This window comes from Toxorhynchites rutilus, chromosome 3 (assembly GCF_029784135.1).
Source record: "Toxorhynchites rutilus septentrionalis strain SRP chromosome 3, ASM2978413v1, whole genome shotgun sequence".
NCBI lineage: Eukaryota > Metazoa > Arthropoda > Insecta > Diptera > Culicidae > Toxorhynchites > Toxorhynchites rutilus.
The window spans coordinates 28,047,135-28,063,815 of NC_073746.1; the positions used below are offsets into that span (position 1 = coordinate 28,047,135).

General features: G+C 36.3%; 1 protein-coding gene across 9 annotated transcripts in view; it reads right to left on the reverse strand.

Annotated features, from left to right (window-relative positions):
* The window catches only part of LOC129777510 (histone-lysine N-methyltransferase 2D), a 578,056-nt gene that overhangs the window by 304,678 nt on the left and 256,697 nt on the right, over positions 1 to 16,681 (reverse strand). For all 9 annotated transcript variants that reach the window (XM_055783812.1, XM_055783818.1, XM_055783817.1 and 6 more), the window contains one exon: positions 15,977 to 16,149. In XM_055783812.1, the coding sequence (XP_055639787.1) occupies positions 15,977 to 16,001 (25 nt within the window). In that variant the 5' untranslated portion in view covers positions 16,002 to 16,149. The remainder of the gene's footprint in view (positions 1 to 15,976; positions 16,150 to 16,681) is intronic.

Sequence of the window (16,681 nt, forward strand, 5' to 3'; positions counted from 1 at the left end):
CATTAAAAATCGAACAGCGAGACGATTTTAAATATTAGGCTGTCAAAAAAGTCCTGCGGTATTTCCGCGAGGTGTCGTTGTAAGCGCGTAGTTCTAGTTGTATTCAATGTATCGAGTCATACTATAGCTTGTTGAAAAGGTATTTTTGCGCGCTATAATATAGTCCTTGACGGTGTTTTGTTTGGTTAAGTCGTTCGTGAGTTATAGTGTCGCAAATATGGAGCAAAATAAAGAGAAAATCCGACATATTTTACAGTTCTACTATGACAAAGGCAAAAATGCATCTCAAGCTGCCAATAAAATTTGTGCAGTTTATGGACCCGGTAGTCAGGAGTTAGCCACAAAAGAGGCCTGTGAAAATTGGCTATCCGAGTTTTTTGCCAATAAGGAAGCGAGCTTCTATAACAGGGGTATTATGAAGTTGGCATCTCGTTGGGAACAAGTCATCGAACAAAACTCAAGACTTAAAACAGATGATTGTAACTAATTTTATGAACAAATGAAAATTCAAAAAAAATAACGCAGGACTTTTTTGACAGCCTAATATTAAAGCTGATTTGGATAAAAAAAATGATGTTCTTCAACGAATTCGAGTAAGTGTATCGAGATTTTATTCACAAATTTCATAGATTTCATTCCAAAGTGAAAATTCAGTATGCGGGTAATTTGGCACCCCTATGTAAACATTGTGTTGATGATTCCATGGGCCCATCCCGCCTGCACCGATTGCGAGGCTGATTACTACGCTCGCGACTTCTGTAAAGGCTTCTGATTCGTTTCACTTAGAAATTAGAAATAAATCGAGATGAAATTTGTTCACTTTTTCTTAAAAAAATCATTTTTTTGTTCCTCTTTGTTTTGTAGAATGCCATGCTTTTTCGTCAAAGTTGAGTTAATTTACGTAAGATAGTGTACTTCACTTCTATTTTGTATGAAAATGTCAAAAAATACATTTTTCAGTGATTTCGAGACGATTCTTTTAATTTGAAAAAATTTAAAAAATTAATACCCAGGCATTTCGGGTACTCGAATTTGAGTTGTTTCACTTCTATGCTCAAAGCTCTGAGCCAAATCAAGATTTTTGAAATCGGTTTGCGGGGAAATGTCCGCAATAGATCCCTTCATAAGCTGACGTAATATGAAGAAATTCCGAGCATTGGCCAAGAGCTAAGTCCAAAAAAACAAAATGGGGTACCGAATTTGAGCCAGTTCCTCTATAGGCTACCAAATTAGAAAATTAGGTTATTGTTTTTGATTCCTTATGTGATTCACTGTAAGAACTATGGTGAAAAACGTAATTGTTTCGTATAAACGTATTTATTCTCAATAGCTTGGACAATCTCTAATACTTCTTAGAAGACGTAACATCAAACGGAGAAACGGAGCCTCTAGTTATGATATCGCGAACTGATATGCGTGAATGTATATTTCCAAACCTCTGAATCGGCAGCCAGTTCAATTGTTTTTATGAAGAATTTTCTATATTATCAACGTACTCAATATCATGATATCGTTTTCTATAATTATAAAATAGCAACCCTTACATCGAGTACGAAATGAAAACAAACATTTCAATAGAATCTTTAACAAAATTGACCTAAAGCATTAGTCGCAACTTTAGAGATAATATTGTGTTCTTCCATGTCATCTCCTCTCCTTTGGGTTTGTCAACTGAAAAGTGCTTGCTGTCGATAAATGTAGAATATTTCCTAATAGGAATCGACTCACCTTGTACGCTACAAAATAAGCGTGTAATATGGAATAAGGAAATCGGAGCATGGATGCTACTACCGAATTGTATGCAAACAAAACCGCACAAGGTGCGAATAAAAACCAGAAAACATACCTTCTTTATTCGTTAAATTGTTTACTTGTTTCACTATCTTCACTGTTTGTGTTGCGAAAACGTTTCCGTGAAAGTGTAAGTAACATCATCAATTTCAACCATTTATTTACATCGACTCTCTCTTTTGGTCATAACTTAGCTGCAAACACATTCGCAGCTGTATTTGACAATGTGGAAGATAGGTCAGAGCCTCATCTATCGGATTCTATAGCAAACTCAAATTGGAACGTTTTTGCAGTTGAGTTATTTACTAAAGAAATAGTTGATGAAGAGAAATCGATCAAATCACTAACACCCCTCCCATTCTGAGCCCCTCAATTGATGAGTTCGGTCAATAGTTCTGAAACCTCACTCATGATGGAGTCGAATTCGTTCCATTACTTCATCAGAAATTTCCCGGATCCTGAATACCAGCCTGTCTCTCCAAAAAAATTGCCACCAACACAGCGGATGCAACCATTCATCTGATAATAACTCCGGAAATAAGACACAACGTATACTCACAATACTATCAAACCGTGAGGCGAAGGATGAATCAAAACAATAACAACCCCCAACCTCTGGTATTTTCATTTCCTTTGGTGAGAATCGTAACAATTTCTCACAGGAAACAAAAACAAATATCTACGTGTCACCACCACGAACAAAAGCCAATGGTGTTTCCCGAAAATACCACCCAGCACACCTTTTCGTCGCAGCATCCATTCCGTACAAAATCCTTAACATTGTTTTACTTCCTCTACACCGTCCTGTGCAATGGATCCTCGACGGTGCAATGGATCCAATGGATTTGTATACGCCGGAACTCAGAAACCCAACGCACTGGTAGTTGTGCTAGGAAGGGAACCAAAATATTGCGATATTCACCACACTTTTCCGAATTCACCGCACGGCTATTTGTTTTTGGTAGAATATCAGCTTTACCAACACCAATCTGTGGGGTGGAACTCGTTTCGCCAGTGCTTTTCACCTCCGCGTCACACGATTTTCCATCGGAGGGCAATCCTGGGCCAAGTGAGTACTTGGAACTGTGCATAACTGTGCTGAGTGGCTCATGAGTGTTCGTTCGATTCGTTATGTTAGAAGCCGTGGAGCTGGAAGGAATGGTGCTCAAATTTTACGCTCTCTGCTCCGTCATGATTGACGGTCAGTCAGTCAGTCAGTCAGTTAGTCTGCCAGCTGTTTGTGTCCCGATGAGGGGCTTGGAAAAGTTACTAGTTCATGAAATGTACGGTGCTGCTGAAGCTTTTCTCCGGCACTTCTATGAACGGTTGGGCTGTTCGAATACGTTCTCGAGTTTTGTGCTTGAAAACTAGTTCGATTATTCTCTTTTATGTAAATGGGTTATTCTTTAAATAGAATCTCTCACTTAGATCATTTTCACAAAAAAAGTTCTACCGAATTCTAATATGGAATATGTTATCACTTTTGCAACTTTTTGAAAAAAAAAAACTGAAAATAGTGCCCTGACATACACGACTTTAGTCCTTAAACATAAAAATATAGTTGTTGTTAGCTCACGCAATAAACAGATGTATACAGATGTATTTATAACAAATTTGAAATAAATAGATTGAGTGGAACTTTAAATATCGGACACCCAAAATACCCTTCTTGTACTTTCTTTCTACAAGCTTTTTATTTTTTGCTCTCAAACAAATTTCATGCCAACTAGACAGGCAAATCGAGTTAAACTATTTTTTGAAAAGAGCCAAGGTTTTTTTTTCTATTTTTTTTTACAAAAAAATATAATTCAAAAATTATAATACAGGTCGGATTATATACAGACTCGATTATATATGATTCGAAGTGAAATTTAAGTGGCCATTATATTTACAGTGAGGTAAAAAACGTGATTTTTGAATATTTTGTTAGAATTTTCACCAGGATTTGTTTATATCGATATTGTAGCAAAAATAAGAAAGATAGAAGATGGGTGTCAAAGAACAAATTGTAGAGCTTTTGTTGGATTGGAAGAAACAATCAAGTTTATTACGAATCTTTGCGATAAAATTCATAATAACACATTAAAAATTTATAACTTTTAAGTTTTCACTTCCAAAATGTTATTTAAATCCACTAATCTAGATGTTCCACTTCTATATCCTGTACTAAATTTTCTCATCTTCAAAAAGAAGCAACAGAATCGTACACTACGGTACTTTTTAATGTACAGCCATTTTTAGACAACAGAGTTCGAAACAGAAAAAAAAAGTTCTATAACTCTGTCATTGTTGAAATTCGTACAAATGCGTAGAAGGATTTTTTTCATCAAATATGATCGTCTATCACCGCCTGAGAGTTTCTGGAGATTTTTTCATGTGAGAAAGGTGAAAGGTAACTTTAAGTGGATGAATCAAAAATTAAATTCTTCTTTTATATTCAAAAAACGAAACAAATTCGTTTTTATGCATATAAAAAAACGAATAAAAAATGTTTATTTTTGACAAGATTATATACAGGATTCGATTATATACAGTGAAAAGAAATCCGTGACTGTATATAATCGAGTCCGACCTGTACCTACAAAATTATGGCCAATAATAAAATGTAGAAAATTGTTTGAAAAAAAAAATTGAAAATACCAAAAAATTTAAAAACAAATATTTTAAAAATTAAGCTTAATTTTCAAAAACTTTTTTTGTTCTCAAAAAAAAAAGTATGAATAGGCCTTACAATTCCCAACAAGTCACCTTAACATCGGAAGATGGGCACTTTTACAAGGAAAGAGTTCTTTCAGCTACAAACTTTTTCATGTTTTCGGCTTGAAAACATGAACCTTCATTTTTCAAAAACTTTTTTTGTTCTCAAAAAAAAAGTATGAATAGGCCTTACAATTGCTCAAGTAGTGACCCTTAAACAAACGTAGTATGCGAACAAATAAACGGAATGTCATGAAACTTCACACATAAGCTAGTGACAGATGATACTCTCGAATGAATCTTGAATCTTGTTCATCTTTAGTGGCGACATCTGTTTAAAAATCCTGGGGCTGTTTAGCACATGTAGTAGATTCTCTCATTTACGACGTAAGAGCCGTGGCATATTTTATGTTATAAGTAAAATGAGAGGTGTTTTTTCGATAAGAAATGACATTTTTCAAACGACTTCTCTGGTATGCGGAGCCCTGTTCACGCTTCCGATGACCCATATACCGATTAAGAGCTGCTTAGGTATGGACATTTATGAGAACTGACGTCTGGTGATCTTGACGTTGACTCTATGTGGGATTCCTATTGTAGATCAAATTCTGGATTATTATGGACGTATTTGAACCACGTATCCTACCAATTGAGTAAAAGAGTGATTGAAAATGAAGTCCCTATTAGCCAATATTTTGCAGAGGGTATTTTATCGTACAAATCAACATTTCGCAGGGATTCTCGTATGAAGAATCGATATGACGATTTTCATTGGCAGCTTAAATCGTACGTTTTGCCTCGTATTCTGAAAAAAACCCAGAGTGTCGATTATTGATAAAAAAATTTTTTTCGAGATGACAGTATATCTCGACGATTCATGTAATTTTTTTTTCGAAAACCCCGATTTCCTTCCCCCCTTTGGTGATTTTTCGGTCTTCAAAAAACTCAAACTTTGGCCGCTATGCAACACTAGTAATTGAAGTCCGATCGAGCTGATATTTTGCATGGGGTAGTTTTTCGTGGGAATCAACATTTTTAATCAAGTTCGCTTTGAAAATTCGAGAGTCACTTTTTTCCCATACACCCATTGGGACTCTATTGTACACTATGGTGCCAATGAAAATGGTTATCTCGAATTTCAAAAAAGTTTCCCCGTGAAAAATGTTCACCACCTTGAAGAAACAAATTGAAATTCGAACAAATGCGTAGAAGGATTTTTTTCATCAAATATGATCGTCTATCACCGCCTGAGAGTTTCTGGAGAAATTGATTTTTTTCATGTGAGAAAGGTGAAAGGTAACTTTAAGTGGATGAATCAAAAATTAAATTCTTCTTTTATATTCAAAAAACAAATTCGTTTTTATGCATATAAAAAAACGAATAAAAAATGTTTATTTTTGACAAGATTATATACAGGATTCGATTATATACAGTGAAAAGAAATCCGTGACTGTATATAATCGAGTCCGACCTGTACCTACAAAATTATGGCCAATAATAAAATGTAGAAAATTGTTTGAAAAAAAAAAAAATTGAAAATACCAAAAAATTTAAAAACAAATATTTTAAAAATTAAGCTTAATTTTCAAAAACTTTTTTTGTTCTCAAAAAAAAAAAGTATGAATAGGCCTTACAATTCCCAACAAGTCACCTTAACATCGGAAGATGGGCACTTTTACAAGGAAAGAGTTCTTTCAGCTACAAACTTTTTCATGTTTTCTTTGAAAAAAAAATATAGCTAACCCTAATTTAGTTTATAGTCAATATGAACTTTTATCGAAGACATTAACTTTTTATCTTTAATAGTTTCTAGCATTTTTGGCACTCCTGAAAAATTAATGTTTTCTCATAACATTTTTGTGTGTAAATTCTCGCGTTTGACAAGTTCTTGAAATATTTTTGATTATAATAAACAGAAAGTGAGTAATCTCTGTGATATAACCGCAAGATGAACGTAGGACTACCTGAAGATTTCATGCATAAAATGTTTCAAAATCGGATATGTGGTCTTTTTCTTTTTCAAGTATGAAATTTCCAAAGTTAACCGATAGTTCGAAATATCAATTTCCCCCCTTTTTCCTATTCTCAAAAATTCATAACTTTTGAGCTACAACACCGATTTAGATGATCGATATATCAAATTGAATATTGAATATTATACTCGCGGAAAAAAATGGATTCCGTGTTCGTGATTATTTATTACTAGCTGACCCGGTGAACTTCGTCTCGCCAAATTTTGTTCTGACACGAATTCTTTTTTAGTTTTCTTACAGAGTGAACGTTCGTGGGTTCAATCGCAGAATTCTCCATTGATTGATCTTTACAATTTCCATCTGGTTCTTTCAAGTTGTCATTTACTATAAATTCTCTATTACTTCTAACAAAACTCACCTCTTTAAAATAAATTTATTTTCAGACATAATATTCGCTTGTTTCAATTGTAAGTAACATGTTTCTTCCTTACATGGAATACATTTTTTTTATCCCATCTGTTTATTTTTCTTATTGGGCTCATCTAGCAATTCAACTGTAACAGAGCCGAATTTATCGTGTACATTTTTCTCATTTTGTATATTACACAGTCCAACTGTGAACATTCGAACAATAGGGATATTCTTACGCCGAAAAATGCGACATGTGTTGTGTATCGATAGAATAGGAATACTCTAACGCCTAACCGGCTAATAGCCATAGGCCATAGCCATAGGCGGGATATTCTAACGCCGAAAAATGCGACATGTTGCGACACAGTTGAACATGGCGGGACTGTTGATATGAGGCTTCCATTGTTGTGTTTATAAATAGCACCAATTACCGATGCAGCAGATCGATCGTATGTGGAGTGAGAGGCTGGGATCACCATCACATGATGATTGATGCATGGACGTAGTAGCTAATGGAATACATGTTTGATACAGAAAAGTAAGTTTTCATTCATAATTTTTATTTTCCACTTGAGAATCACTTTCGCTTCACACTAACGGAACACAAAGCTTAATTCCGCAAATGCGAAATTCAATTGGACTACTAACGATGTCATTGTGGGACATATGGAAATTATATTCTTTTAACCTTCCCTGCTTTTCGAAAATTTCAAAACCTTTTTATTTTTTCATTTTTATTTATATAAATAGAAGATATAGGAGTGCGTTATTTCGCCTGAAAATCCATTTCCACCTTCGCACAAAGCTCAATTTCAATAGCGTAAACATCAAATGGTCTTACAACGCTTCTAATGATGTGATTTTCGAACATATGGGAATATAATTTTCCAAATTTTCCCACCTTCCTTCGGAGTATTCCGAAAAATTTTCGATTTTTCTGTCCACTATATTGATACAGGGAGACTTCGATATAACGTACCCTCGTTATAACGTACCCTCGATATAACTTCACTCGATACAACGTACATTTTACCTCGATATAACGTACACATTTCCAAAGTGTGAAGGAATTTTTTTCTTCAATACTTTTTTTCTGATAGAACAGTGAATTATCCATATTGTGATGCTAAAACAAGTTTTGTGCCTTCAATCAATTCCGAAATACAGCTGGTTTTGTGATTCCGGATTCTAAATGAATCAAGCTTTAATCAACAGTACGAAGGGAAACATCATGAGAAAGGCTGGGTTCGTCTTCTGATTGAAGTTATTCATTAACTTTACTAAAACAGCAACACACTAATATATTATGGACTACGTTTGTGAGTACTTTATTATGCTTCGATATAACGTACAATTCGATACAACGCACAATTTTGATAGCGGGATTTGCGCTTAGCAACATATTAGCAACGCCTTCCAGTTTTATTTACAGTTAAACCTTCCATAACGCGGTGAGTACGTACCGCGTTGTATGGATACCGCGTTTTATGGAAACCGCGTTTTATGGAAACCGCGCTATAAGAAACTAATAATAAGAATAAGTACAAATCACATCATTCGTATCGCTTTATACGGAGGCCAATTTAAATACCGAAGATAAGATAAATTATAAATTCCAATAACTGTCAAACTCTCAAATTGGTGTAAGCTTAGTGGGTCAGAATGGCCATCTTAAAACTTTACAAAAGTAAATCAACACGATTGTGCACAGTTAGTGAACTATATTGATACTTTATTACATATTCATTACTATATTCATTACACTCATTAAATTTCACGCTGTAAGCGTTTCGTCTTTCCTATTTGTTTTGACAGCACTGACTCCGTGTTGCACCTTTTGGAAAACGAATGTGGATTTTCAGAATGAAAAGAACACACTTTTAAAATAAAAAATTGTTATTTGTAATTATGTATGAAGATTAACTTTTAGATACCGAACATGTATTCTATGTAATACGTTTTCTCGCAAATTGTGAAAAAAAAAATCAAACCAAAATTGTGTCTGATGTTGATTTCATAATATAATGGTGAGTTTTGTGAATGTTTCGAAATATTTAGATATATTTATCCAAATATCCAAGTGAGCGCCAGAATTACGTGTTTTAAGTAATGGAATAACATGATGTAAAAATTCTCATTCAAATTTTAAAATTACAAAACTACATTCGGGTGTTGTTATCTGATAAAGACGGATGTCTACCTAAATAGGGACTGCGGACGTTGATTAAGCTAAAATCGAAGAAGTGACTTCGCATCCTCAGTTTTCACATTCTTACGGCGACCATTTCAAAAGTATACTGATTTTTTTAACAAAACACAATACGCTTGTGCACGGTTTGTGAACTCTATTCAATACAACAGATCATGTTGCAAACCTTTCATATTTTCTACACGCAAAACTTTTATCTTCGAATAAAGTACTAGCAGCAGCTGAATACTACTGAAATTATTGAGAGAGTGCACAATTCATTCAAATTGTTGTGATTCATCCTTTAACATTTCGAATAAATAATCCCCTTCCGATTTTTGCCGTACTGTTTTATACCGCTCCCCTAACCCAGCCCAGTAACCAAACGGGCGCACCTTGTTCCATTGACCTGCCTTGAGCTCACCAGGTAGTTTGATAGGTTTGCAACCCTCAGGTCAACAAACAATAACTTGCAGCAGTCACCGAATCACAATAACGATGCCAACAGCGTAAACAAAAACAACGTTTATGAGCAGCAAACACACAGCGGTATGCACTCCCCATTGTCCATTTATTGCATGCCATTTGTTGTCCTCTGCCTCAGAAAAACTCAAGCCGTTTGTTTGTGAATACGTTTGACCGCTGTCAATACGAACTCAAATAATGGCTGAACAGCAATTCTGACATATCGTTTCACCTTATAAGGTATACCGCCTTGATCTTGACTTGCGAATCATGTCCTCTAGACCGGGGCTTGACTGAAACCGATATCGTCAACGGATAAGAGATAAGTGTGACTGTTTATACCCTACGTTTCATAACTATAGAACCACTCATTTTTTCGGAGTTTCGGATATTGAGCTTGTTAAGTAACATTGAAAATATATTTTTATCAGTGTAACGCGTTTTTTTTGAGGAGTGGAGTTATGAGGTTATGAGGAGTTATGAGGAGTGATCGTACGAATAGTAGATGCAGCTTACAAGCAGTATGAGTGATTTGAAGAGCTTAAACGAGCAATATCCTCTGCGTAGAACGAGATACACACTACAACATGGCGCAGCTTGGTCAAAACCATCCCAAATGGGTTGTTTGAACTGATTGAGAGCTGAAGATGACCTACGAATTAGAAACTTATTGTAATTAATGTGAAATTGACGTTAATTTTTTGAAGGAGTGAAATTTTTCCATCTGGTTCTATCGTTATGAAACGCTGGAATTTTAGTTTTTTGTATGTTTCGCGCCTGGACGCAACAATAAAGTTGAAATGGCCAGTCTTATAAATGAAAAAAGTTATTGGTTTCTACACTATATAGTTCAATTCAACCGACTTCTTACATATCTCTGGAAACTCCGAAAAAATAAGTGGTTCTTTAGTTATGAAACGCAGTGTAAAGGATGTGTCACATCAAATTGCATCACGGAAAAAACGCTGTAGAAATTCGCCCAGTAGACCGATCCTTTTGAAAATTTTAGACAGTAAAATAAAAACTATTAAACAACTTTTGGCATTTTCTTTTTATTCATACTTCGAGCCCAAGCCCGTATGCTCGCACCTTCCTGTTTACCCCGTCCATGAGGTTCTGTACAACGTCAGGTTGTAGTTTCTTTTTAACAGAAATCCATTTTCTCTTGAAGTCCGCCTCCGATTTGACAACTTCTGAGTTCTTCCGGAGGGCCTGCTTCATAATCGCCCAATATTTCTCTATTGGGCGAAGCTCCGGCGCGTTGGGCGGGTTCATTTCCTTTGGCACGAAGGTGACCCCGTTGGCTTCGTACCACTCCAACACGTCCTTTGAATAGTGGCACGAAGCGAGATCCGGCCAGAAGATGGTCGGGCCCTCGTGCTGCTTCAATAGTGGTAGTAAGCGCTTCTGTAGGCACTCCTTAAGGTAAACCTGCCCGTTTACCGTGCCGGTCATCACGAAGGGGGCGCTCCGCTTTCCGCAAGAGCAGATCGCTTGCCACACCATGTACTTTTTGGCAAACTTGGATAGTTTCTGCTTGCGAATCTCCTCCGGAACGCTGAATTTGTCCTCTGCGGAGAAGAACAACAGGCCCGGCAGCTGACGAAAGTCCGCTTTAACGTAGGTTTCGTCGTCCATTACCAGGCAATGCGGCTTCGTCAGCATTTCGGTGTACAGCTTCCGGGCTCGCGTCTTCCCCACCATGTTTTGCCTTTCGTCGCGGTTAGGAGCCTTCAGAACCTCGTATGTACGCAGGCCCTCCCGCTGCTTGGTCCGCTGGACGAATGAACTTGACAAATTCAGCTTATTGGCGACATCCCGACCCGAACTTCTCGGATCACGTCTAAACTGCTTAACTACGCGCTTGTGATCTTTTTCACTGACGGAGCATCCATTTTTGCCGTTCTTCACCTTCCGGTCGATGGTTAGGTTCTCGAAGTATCGTTTTAGTACTCTGCTGACCGTGGATTGGACGATTCCCGGCATCTTACCGATGTCGCGATGTGACTCCGGATTCTCGAAATGAGTGCACAGGATTAATTCACGACGCTATTTTTCGTTCGACGACATTTTTCCAAATTTACGAAAAATTGACAGTGAAGCATGCCCAACGTGATCTATACACTCTTATCTGATTATAAGCGAAAGCTGAAGATATAATTCCTAAAGATTAAATTTCTACAGCGTTTTTTCCGTGATGCAATTTGATTTTTTTTTTTATCTGTATTATAGTGATTTTCAACTCATTTGGCTGGTTCGTCACTTGTACTTCCATTTTTGGAAGAATGTCGGGAGTGAGAATTGAGCTCGTGACCTTCAGCGTGAGAGGCATGGATGTTACCACTACGCCAGATCGCCTCCTCCATGCAATTTGATGTGACACACCCTTTATAAACATATCCATTTACAATCATTTGTTGTTTATGAAAAATTCAAATCCAAAGACACCAGCCAAACTCAGATCATAAAATCAGTCACAGCTCCACCTCCGTTACCACTCCCAACATCAGGCACCATCCCCTCAGGCAGAAAGATTGGAAGCAACAATATAACAATCCATATAAATCATAACATCCCATCATGCTGAATCTGCATTCCCGATCATCACCTCTGGAGGACAGCGAGTAACATCATCGGCGAACATCGTTCCCAGGAAATTGTCATCGTCTCAGCTTCTGGTACGTGACAGTTAGGTGAACAATGAATTAGCGAGTAGGGATCGTAGCTGTTAATGTAGCGATCAGAACTAAATTTTATGATTCAGTTGTAATCACTTGTCTCTTTACTTTTTAAAAACTTACCGAATGTTCCCCTTACCATAATTTATATACAGCCATTCCATGCCAAACCGATATAGTGGTTCTCAGGTTTCCGTCAAAAGTGTTAATTTTGTTTTTTATCGCAAAACATTCGACCCGTATTTTTAATTTATTTATTGGGGTGCCCATTTCCATTTGAAGTAGTCCAAAAAATATTTTTTTCCACTTTTTCCCAAAAATTCCTTTTTTTTTTAAATTTATAACTTTTGAACTGCTGAACCGATTTAGATTATCGGCATTTCAAATTAAAGCTAAAGAGCTAGCTTTTCAATTAAAAATATTGAACTTGTACAGAAAGTGGATTCTATTTTCGTGATTATAGATTGTATTCGTTTTTTATTGGCTTTGGACTAGAGGGCTTTTCATGGCTTTGGACTAGAGGGCGCTATATTTTTTATATTTTTTCTGGAAAGTTGAGGATTTTTTACATAACATATCTCGATATCAAAGATGCTTTTTTTCGTTTTTGATTTATGATTTTTTGAAAAAAGTCATAGAAAGAAGAAATTTTTCCGGACCATCCTAAATAGGAAATGGGCACCCTAATAAAAAAATAAAAAAAAGTACGGGTCTAATGTTTTGCGATAAAGAAAAAAATTACTACTTTTGACAAAAATCTGAGAACCACCATATCGGTTTGGCATGGAATGGCTGTATAGATGTTTGTCGTGAATTTTATGAATTTACTTATAATTTTCAACAACTTTTCCAATCATTATGGTTAAAATATTTGTTTAGGAGTTTCGTTGATATACATTTGAAGACATGTGGGGAAAACTCCTTTACATATATTACCATAAAGATGTATTGGAACAAAAAAATGTTGAAAATTTTAAGCAAATTCATAAAATTTAATTTTAATATGTTTGGCGCGGTAAACCGCGCCAAACATATTAAAATAGCATATTTACTATAAAAAAGACAATAAATTAGAAATATTTTTCCAAATATCTCGAGAACGATTTATCAAACTATCAAAACTATGATCAGTGTAAACTATTAGACTTGAAATTTAAATTATGTGCTAATATTCAATAAGCTAAATAACACTAAGTTAGTCAGACGATGTTCCCATTCTGAAGCGTAATGCTAGGACAGATGAAAATCTTTGACCATTTTGAACGATAAACCAGAAATCGAGCTTGCTGCAAACTATAGATAAAAAATTTAGGGGGTTGTATCCAAGACACGACCGCTTAGGACGTAGAACTACGCATTGGTTTCATAAATAAATATTTATTAGATTAGTTCCGGTGAGCCTGAAAAGGGTAAATCATTTACCCTTGGCTTTGTAGAAGCAGTTCTAGAAGCAGCGATTCTCTCTTGCCTTTGCGAGAACAATATCTCTTCAGCAACAACGAAAATGAAAATATTTGCAAGTATCAATTGTCCTGCTTCATGTTGTGTAGTGTTGCCCCAGTGGTATCGCACCTTTAGACATCTTCCGTGCATTGCCAGGGATGCACATGTGCATCGATAAAAATGAAACATCGCGAGAATGTCCGTTCCCCGTACTCTCGGTCAAAACCGTTAACAAAGCTAAGAGATTGCTGCATTGGAAAGAGGCCCTATTGTGTGGATGTTTGGTGGAGACGGTTTTGCGACTGGAACGCGAAACTAAATCACACATAGCATTTTCAGCAGAAGAATAAGTTTCCCTGTGAGTGGGCGATGATATCCCATCTTGATTCTCCTACACGGTTAGGATCGATATGTTGATTGCAGTACCAGATCCAAACACAGTGAGTGAAATATTCACTCGCGTCCACAGCTCGAGGGTAAACGAAGATGACATAAAAAGGAGCAGAATGAGCAGAAAATTCATTCCCACTCGACTCTCGCCGGCAAAGATGTTGCTTCGATGAACACGGAATGGGGAGTGAAAATTTTCCTCAAAGGATATGCAATATTTATACGTTAGCAACAGTGCACTTACTGTGCCAGAGTGGAGTTTACGTCGCCAATGTTCACCCCTATTCTGTATTTCGATCGATTCGTAATATTTCGAACGACTTGATGAAATTCCATTCTGTATTCCGTTCGAGTTGTTTTTGCATTTCGTTCGATCTGTTTCTCTTTGAACATTAAATGGGCAAAACGTTCGAAATATGAAAAGCGAAATCATGACTCGAACGAGCAAATGGTTTCGAACGAAATACAAATCCGGCGGAATGCGGAATAGGGGTGATTATCATTTCATTATCCCTTCGGTTGTTTATATTCTCGCGGCTGCATAAGTTGCCCGCTATTGACAGCACGGTTAGGTAAGCACACAAATGGACAGAAGGAATGTATAGGAGAATGGGAATACTTCCAATTTTCATCAATTTAAACCATTTCCGGACTATGGGATTGTAATGTATAGCATATCAAACAAATTTTAGAGAATTTCTGATTCGAAGTGTATGCAAATCGTTAAAATCCGTTCACAGCGAATATACGGTTAATTATTAAATACATAAGCCAGATATGCCATCAGAACAAAATATTTTAGTCTATTGTTTGAATCGATCGATCACCACACAGAAATAATAATGATCAGTCACAATAAAGATCTCGAAGCATCAGCATCGTCTTTCCTCTCGATCTCGGCTTATTTTTCCATTATTGGAAGAAATTAAATTTCGTCGTTTTTTATTATTTATTTTTATTATCTCCTCGCGACAAAAACTTCGCGAATTTCTTAGTGTCGTCTCGAACAGCACTGTTGCGATAGCAAACGGACAGTCAGAAAAGACGATTTCCAATTTTGTAACTCGTGTATTTTCTAGGAAAGAGAAAGAGTTATAAAATCCCTTTAGGGAGAAATACATAATCTGTTTGGTTCAATTTACAATTCATGTGTTGCATTAGGAGGATAATTTTGATTTGGATATATTAAAGGAAATGTTTTTGAATAGAATATGCATGCCAACCACTCACGTTTAGTTCCCTTTACTGTAAATTTGCCCGTACTAGTCGCCATCCTCGTACTTTCTTTGTACTACCAATTACTGTAAGTGCGAAGAGCTAGCTTGACTATAATAATTTTCTGATCAGGTTTACATCCTTTATGTTTCTAATTAAGGATAATGTAGTTTAAGGCTCGTATTTTCCAGCTAAATTTGGTATCTTAAGCTAGATCTAAGTAGAATAACAAATTCAAATTCATAGAATACGGACAATTCTTTAAACTTTTCAGCACTATCTGAGCTATTCAGTCAATCTTTTGTTTATATCCTGCTTTTCATTACACACAACAAACCTGTTGACAAATAATGAACCAGGGTCAGATCCGGGCCAATAAATCCGATATAGATGTAGGCAACACAGTTGCGTCATAGCAACACACCGCATCATCTTCACCATTTTCAACTGAACTAACAAACGAAATTACTGACCATTTGTGCGTTGCCAGGGGCCCCTCCCCTACTCAATTCAATAGGAAAAAGGACAACCAGTAACCAGTATCCGATAAGCCAATTTTCCCAACAGTTAGCCCGAACCTTTTGTGGTAGGAAAAGAATATCCAAACCGTTGCAGGGAAATTTTCCCACCTTCATTGCTTTGTGTTTGTATCCCTCCAGGAAACCCATTCCCGGAAATACTTATTCTTCCTGTGCACGAAATGAATACGAAAACAGCAGACTTACCTCGGGATCTCATTGTGGCAGCCATTGTTCGTGTTGTTGTGTTTCAGCTACAATCGCTATGTCTTGTATATATATATATTTATCCCTATTCTTCTCGTTACGATAGCCTACAAGATTACACCACTAAATTGCTAGGAACGATACCGATTTTTGTTTATGTCCGTATTGAAATCCTGTGAAGAGAGAGAGAGAGAATGAAGGAAAAAATCAATTTCAGTTTCGAAGCATTCAATCACAAGAAAAAAAAAGTTCAAATATCTTAATATGGTTGTACAACAGTATGGTCGCAGATTTTCTTTTCCATTGTTCATCTGAGGTAATCGAGCCATTATAATGGTTCGAACAAATTACAGTCAATTCAAATTCCCTCCCTCCAATTTCCGGAGGAAGTTAACCAGTCAACACATTTTCTGTCCCCAGCGCTTTTACCGCAAGTGCAAGAGTTCGGAGAATTGGCGGACAATGAAAATCAATCACATTATGTGCATCTGTATGAAAAAAACGGTGGATGGGTTATACCTATGATATAACCGCAAGGTTGACGTAGGACTGCCGTTGGTAATCATTTGTGTTTTTTCAATTAGAAATAATCTCACTTCGAATGTTCCTCATTGGGTAAATTATTGATTAAACTATTGATTAAATTATTGATTGAACTAGTGAATGAATGAAACAATTTACGAATTCAATTGCAAACAAATCCCT